This window comes from Gekko japonicus, unplaced genomic scaffold (assembly GCF_001447785.1).
Source record: "Gekko japonicus isolate JY-2015 unplaced genomic scaffold, Gekko_japonicus_V1.1 scaffold891, whole genome shotgun sequence".
NCBI classification, from domain to species: Eukaryota; Metazoa; Chordata; class Lepidosauria; order Squamata; family Gekkonidae; genus Gekko; species Gekko japonicus.
The window spans coordinates 472,174-479,702 of NW_015169802.1; the positions used below are offsets into that span (position 1 = coordinate 472,174).

Consider the following 7,529-nt stretch of genomic DNA (forward strand, 5'->3'; position numbering starts at 1 on the left):
AGAAAGTATTGTGGGGAAGGGGATGCAAAGGAGAAAAGAGATGCCTCTCACCAGGTGTAGGTTCCCTGCTGGGCAAGTGGGCATGACCTGGCAGCCCGCACTGTGCAACTGGGCGATAGTTTTTCCAGGTAGAGATTGTCGGGAGAGGAGAGGAAGGAAAGCTGAAGATGGGTGTAGATACAGGTAGGTTGGCTGGTGGGTGGAAAGGAGAGGAGGGAGCTGGGAAAGAGGAGAGGCTCTATGGGCGTTCAGGAAAGGGGAAGAGGACATAGTGGGGGAGGGGAAAATGAGATGCCTCCCTCAAGTCCTTAAGGTTCCCCTGCTTGTCCTTGAATAGAAGAAGAGGAGGAGGAGGAGATTGGATTTATACCCCTCCCTTCACTACCCAAAGGTGTCTCAGAGCGGCTTACAAACTCCTTTCCCTTCCCCCTCCCCACAACAGACACCATGTGAGGTAGGCGGGGCTGAGAGAGCTCTTGACAGAAACTGCTCTTTTTCAAGAACAGCTGTTATCGGAACTACGGCTTGGCCAAGGTCATCCAGCCAGGTGCAAGTGGAGGAGTGGGGAATCAAACCCGGTTCTCCCAGATTAGAGTCTGTGCACTTAAGCACTACACCAAACCAAGCAGAGTGGGGATAATCTTGAAAATATTGGGCCCTCCCTAGATTCATCACTCTGTTGTTCTGAAGTACATATAGCTGCAAATGTGTCCTTACAGTTAACCAGCATTTATTATCTAAAGAAATATATGAAAACTCCAACCAGCACAGTATTGAGAATCGATAATCTGCATTTCTGGGAAATGTCTGAAATTGGATTTGACCACGGAGCGGCTGAGAAATGAAGTGAAATGTCCCCAGGTGATTGGAGCAGGATCTGCTTTGGAAACCTTGACCAAATACCTTGTGCAAACTCACCTTCTGACTCCTACGATAATGTTGCTGATGAAAATGGACTCAGTTAAAGATGAACCCAATGCATCTTTTTCCCCATGCAAATGTTTTACCAGAATGCCTCTACCGGTTCTGCTCTAAGAAGCACCCTGGCCATTGTATTCGTGGACACTTCTACTCAGCAGTCATTTTGTAGAAAAAGAGGTGCAGGAGCTCATTAGCATAACCCATTAGCAAAACTTATTTGCATATGCCACACCCCCTGATGTCACCGGAAGTGCGTCAGAAGGCAATACCCACTGCTCAGTCTCCATTGGACTGTTTTGGATTGCTAGCTATTGGGGGGGGGAATGTGTAGATCTGCCCTCACAGAGGAGGGAGAGCTTGTATCAGAGGGCAGGCGGGGGGGGGGGGCTCTGCAATTTACCTGGCTGCCTCTTGCTCCTTGTGGCCCGAGTAAGGGCTGCTGGGAGCAGGGGGCGGGGCTTGTTGGGCTTCTTACTGCCGGAGCTCCGCTCCTGTGCGCTCCTGCAGGAAATGACCCCTGCTTCTACTGAACAAACTCCTCTTTGCATCTGTTTTCCTTACACTGTATAAAAGTATAGCAGGAACCTCAGAGTTCAGGAATAGCCCACCTTAGCCCAAGCTCATCGGAGCTCAGAAGCTAAGCAGGGTCAGGCCCGATTAATACTTAGATGGGAGATCAACAAGGAAGATGGGTTGCTACCTGGAAGGAGGCAATGGCAAGCCACCTCTGCTCCTCTCTTGCCTGGGGGTAGGGTCACCATGAGTTCGTTGCAAGAGGCAGCACATTCTTCTTCTTAAGGACTGCTGCTCTATCCTGCTGTGTTTAGCTTATTGCCAGTAGGATCTGATTTATGTAATCTCCGTTCTGCTTAACGTGTCTTTAAATAATTATGCTCTGCTTCAGTTCTTCCTGGGGGTTCCAGACTTCTAAAACCCTAATGCCTTGTTTACTCTGCTCGCTCTGTGTAATCCGCCTTGGATCCCTGTGAGAAAAGTGGAGGATGAATAACGTAAATAAATAAGATAATAAATAACTCCTATGACGGGACGAGGGGGGGAAGGTGGCATGGTACAGCTCGGTCTCATCAGATCTCGGAAGCTAAGCAGGGTCAGCCCCAATTAGTAATCGGAAGGGAGACCGCCAAGGAGGACTCTGCAGAAGAAGGCGATGGCCAACCACCTCTGCTTCTCACTTGCCTTGAAAGCCCCTGGCTGGGGTCAGCTGGGACTTGACAGCACTTTTCACACGCACACACACACGCTGCAGTACTTATCAGTGTTCACCTTTGTGGGAGTGCATGTGAACATCTGGGTAGATGGATTCAGGTGGGTAGCTGTGTAGTCCTGAAACAATAGGACGAAGTATGACTCCACTCAAAAGCTTGTATCCAGAATTAAACTTTGTCAAGCCAGTCTGGTGTAGCGGTTAGGAGTGTGGACTCTAAACTGGGAGAACCGGGTTAGATTCCCCGCTCTTCCTCTTCCACATGCAGCTGCTGGTGTGACTTTGGGTCAGTCACAAGTTCTCTGAGCGCTGTTCTCACGAGCAGTTCTCGAGAGAGCTCTCTCAGCCCCACCTACCTCACAGCGTGTCTGTTGTGGGGAAGGGAAAGGAGATTGTAAGCCACGCTGAGACTGCTTTGGGTAGTGAAGGGCGGGGTATAAATCCAGTCTCTTCTTCTTAAAGGTGTCACTGGACTCAAACCTTGTTCTATCTGGGTAGATAGATGTTATTCTGGCCTTATGCTTTAAACTCTGGGTGGCGTATGCGCTAGCCCCACACTTTAGAGATAAGAGGCCTGTATTTCTAAATGAGTCTGCTTCCAGGGTGAAATTTAGCAAAGCTGTACCTCTTGCTCCCCCCCCCCCTAAAAATAATGAAGAGGGTGGGGAAATTGCTTTGACTGCAGTACAGCATCTGAGTGCAATTTAATGAAGAATGTTGGGAACTCGGTGCCCCCGGCTCAGAAATAATGAGCTCCTGACGTGCTTTTCTAATCAAAGTATCGGCATGGAGCCGCCATCTTTAGTGAATGTCTTATCATCAAGGAAGCGGCACATCAGAAGTTCCGCTGCGGACGTTATTTTGGCGCCTCACCTTTATATTACACTTGCTTCCGTTCGCACTCCCCCTTCCCTTTCATAATAGCTTTAAGGGTGTCTTTTTCCTTTTTTTTTTTAAAGAAAGAAACAGCGAAAGGAGAAGCACAAGAACGGGTAGCCCCCTTATCAAACTTGTCCCGGCTCCAGCAGACCAGGAGCCATCCCCGACGTCCTCGGTTATCTTTGTGCGCAGCGCTGTTTTGAAGAGAGGTTTAATACACAAAAGATTGTTTCCCCCAAGATTTAGGCACCTCATAAATCAAGATGACAAGTCACGTGGCCAGGTTTCCTCTCCCTGTTTTGTGTGCGGTACGCAGACAGGTGATACAGTGGAGTCCTCCGTGGTTTATTCTCTCATAATGTCGCCGGGCGGCTTCCCCCCCAGGCTATATTAGACTCTACCTCGGCGAGCCTGTACCTAAATATTATTGTGTTGTGACAAACTGTAGAGGCACGTTCCATGGCTGTTTTGTTGTCTAATCGGCAGAAGATTAAAACGCTTACATTTGAGGGGTTCTCTTTCTGGTAGAGCCGGGGTTTTCTTTATTGTTTGTCGATGCAGCGTTCTTCACAGATTGATTTTCCTCCAGGTTGGCATGTTGCTGAAAATTTTTTTTTGAGTGTAGAATTAGCATGTAGCATAAGGGGGGGGGGGGGACGAATGACCTGCTTGTCGTCCTGAGATGAACGATTCTGCAGAGTGACGGGTCTCCGACCTCTTTAAGTCTTGGGGCACCTTTGGGATTCCTGCGGGCAACTTTTGGCACAACTACAAAAGAGCTGCCGCAACAAGTGGCACGGCACGTACAGAGGAAGCCCCAGGGCAAGGGAGAAGGGGACAATTCTAAAGAGTCTAGAAAGGGAAATAAAAACTACACCGCAGGGCTGGCCAGCCGCAGCCGAAACTACACTAGTTGATTCTGCACAGCTGAGCCAAAGCCCTGCTGGGCCAGAGCCTCGGATGGCTCCGCCCACTTTCTTTTTTTAAAGGTTTTTTTTTACATTTTCACATACATAAAACAATACATTAGACAGTCTTGCGACTACTCAAACTTATACAGCTAATGCAATATCCATAAGGAAAGAATGACATCAGAAGCCAATAGCAGTAAAAGGTAAAGGTAAAGGTTCCCTTGCTCGAAAGCCAGTCGAGTCCGACTCTAGGGTTGCAGTGCTCATCTCCGTTTCAAAGCCAAAGAGTCAGCGCTGTCTGAAGACATTTCCATGGTCATGTGGCCGGCATGACTAAACGCCAAGGTGCACGGAACGCTGTTACCTTCCCATCGAAGTGGTACCTATTTATCTACTTTATCTATCTATCTATCTATCTATCTTTATCTTTATCTATTTATCTATAGGTATTATATACCATACCTATAATATAATGTACACATTATAATAAGTATAAAGATTGTGAGCATTTGGGAATTGCCTCAAGCTGTGACAAAAAAATCTAGTATAATAAACCACATTTCTGCAAAGTCATTGTGTGGTGGGTTTAATTCATACTGAGTAATCTGATATGTAATTTTTTCCATTACATAAATCTCCCATATCTTCCGATAACATAATGTGAGTGTAGGTGGATCCGGACACTTCCATGTTAAAGCCATAAGAACATACGAACATAAGAGAAGCCAGTGTTGGATCAGGCCAATGGCCCATCCAGTCCAACACTCTGTCACACAGTGGCCAAAAATATCAGGTGCCATCAGGAGGTCCAGCAGTGGGGCCAGGACACTAGAAGCCCTCCCACAGTTGCCCCCCCCCCCAAGCACCAAGAATACAGTGCATCACTTACCCCAGACTGAGAGTTCCTATCTATACCTTGTGGCTGATAGCCACTGATGGACCTCTGCTCCATATGTTTATCTAATCCCCTCTTGAAGCCATCCATGCTTGTAGCTGCCACCACCTCCGGTGGCAGTGAATTCCATGTCTTAATCACTCTTTGGGTGAAGAAGGACTTCCTTCTATCTGTTCTAACCCGACTGCTCAGCAATTTCATTGAAGGCCCACAAGTCCTTGTATTGTGAGAAAGGGAGAAAAGTACTTCTTTCTCTACCTGCTCTATCCCATGCATAACCTTATAAACCTCAATCATCTCACCCATCAGCCATCGTTTCTCCATGACTGATTTTGCTGCCACCAAAAGGATAGAGATAAGTTTCTTCCTGATCTGCGGCATTGACAGTTCTGGGCAGTAATACAAAAATATTAGTTCAGGGGAATAGGGCCCACTTTCTAAAAACACTTGCTGGGTTCCAGGAAAGGTGTCGGCGGGCAACAGAGCATACACAGGCAATGTGCTGGGGACGACTAATGTAGATGCTGTGAAGTCGGGTCAAGCACCAGATGGTTATGTCCGGGCCTACCTGATGTTCACGTGTCAGATGCAATATTTGCGCGAGGCTGCGGTGGCTCAGAGGTTAAGACGCTGAGCTGCAGACCGGAAGGTCTGTAGCTCGGCAGTTCGAGACCCGGGTGCCGCATGATGGAGTGAGCTCTCATCTCTAGTTCCAGCTCCTGCCAACCTAGCAGTTCAAAAGCAAGAAACTGCAAGTAGATAAATAGGTACCACCACTTTGGTGGGAAGGTAACAGCATTCCGTGCGCCTTGGTGTTTAGTCATGCCGGACACATGACCACGGAAATGTCTTCGGACAGCGCTGGCTTTTCGGCTTGGAAACGGAGATGAGCACTACATCCCTAGACTCGGATTTGACTGACTTTCGAGCAATGGAAACCTTTACCTTCTCAGCTCTCAGTCTGACATTCTAGCCACTACATGTTATCCTGTGCATGATGTCCACTGGATGGATGTCTGGTGAACTTGGATGCGGGATCAGGAAGACCAGTGGGCAGACTCAAGCCCACATTGCCTCCGTGCACAACCCATATACTACAGAAATACTGGAGGTATTTAGCATAAAAGATCACAAAGACAACTCTGTTATTACTAGGACATTGTAAGGTAAGAAACAGTAGAATGTAATGTAATTTGGAATGGGAGATTGGAATATATATCTCTGGTCTGGGGACAGAGGAGATGCACTGCCCAGCTAACCACACCACCTCAAAGAAGAGGATGTTTCACTGTCGCCTCCATGCTTGAGAGGAGACGGAGCGTGATAGCAGGGTCTCAGTTAATTACTCTCAGGATTCCACAGTTTGAAAGGATTCAGGTGGGGGGCCCGTGTTGGTCTGAAATGGCAGAACAAAGTTCGAGTCCAGAGGCACCTTTCACTGCCACAGGAGGTGGTGGCAGCTACAAGCATGGATGGCTTGAAGAGGGAATTGGATAAGCATATGGAGCAGAGGTCCATCAGTGGCTATTAGCCACAAGTTCGAGACCCGAGTGTGCCGCATGACGGAGTCAGCTCCCGTCTCTAGTTCCAGCTCCTGCCAGCCTAGCAGTTTAAAAGCAAGAAATTGCAAGTAGATAAATAGGTACCACTTCGGTGGGAAGGTAACAGCATTCTGTGCGCCTTGGTGTTTAGTCATGCCAGCCACATGACCACGGAAATGTCTTCGGACAGCGCTGGCTCTTTGGCTTTGAAACGGAAATGAGCCAACCCTAGAGTTGGATTCGACTGGCTTTCGAGCAAGGGAACCTTTACCTTTACTTTTTATAGATAGGAACTCTCAGTCTGGGGCAAGTGATGCTCTGTATTCTTGGTGCTTGGGGCGGGGGGCAACAGTGGGAGGGCTCCTAGCGTCCTGGCCCCACTGCTGGACCTCCTGATGGCCCCTGGTATTTTCTGGCCACTGTGTGACACGGAGTGTTGGACTGGATGGGCCACTGGCCTGATCCAACACTGGCTTCCCTTATGTTCTTAGATATTTTGGAAATCATGATTATGTTTCTGTCCTTTTAATTGACAGGCTTCAACTCATGGGGTCTTGCAACCAGTCCCAGACTGTGATTCGTTTCCTTTCAATGTCGTTTCAGCCATTTACATCGACGATGTCCGAGTGGCAGGCTATTTTGTGTGGTCCCTACTAGACAACTTTGAATGGACTTGCGGATACAGCTCTCGATTTGGACTCTTCCATGTGGATTTTGAAAACGCAGCTCTCCCTCGAGTTCCTTACACATCAGCAATTGAATACACCAAAGTAATTGCCAACAACCGACTGATGAATTTGCACGGGTGACTTGAACAAGCACCGGCTGATGCTGCCCGTGAATTATTGCTGCAGATCTTTATGTGACCAGATCTTTTAAAACTGCCCCTCAAAAATTGATGTTTGTGTGTTTTCTGTAAAGCTTAAAATATCTAGAATTTGGCTTGTCACCGAATTTAAGCAGGGCAGAGTGTCAGAGCCTCCGTAACTTTGGAAGAAACTTCAAATGCATCTTTACCTGCATATGGGGTTCCCCCATCGTGAACAAACAATACTGCTTCAGTTTCATGGAGAAAGCACCTTCAGATATTAAAAAAAAATCTATATAGTTACAGGAGTGCTATATAAATCTGAATTCTTAACATATTTTTCTAAATT

General features: G+C 47.5%; 1 protein-coding gene across 1 annotated transcript in view; it reads left to right on the forward strand.

Moving 5' to 3' along the window:
- LOC107115417 (cytosolic beta-glucosidase-like) overlaps window positions 1–7,280 on the forward strand; it is a 91,518-nt gene extending 84,238 nt beyond the window's left edge. Inside the window, exon 5 of the mRNA XM_015417118.1 lies at window positions 6,976–7,280. Coding sequence (XP_015272604.1) covers window positions 6,976–7,181 — 206 coding nt within the window. The 3' untranslated portion in view covers window positions 7,182–7,280. The remainder of the gene's footprint in view (window positions 1–6,975) is intronic.
- The last annotated feature ends 249 nt before the right edge of the window (window positions 7,281–7,529 follow it).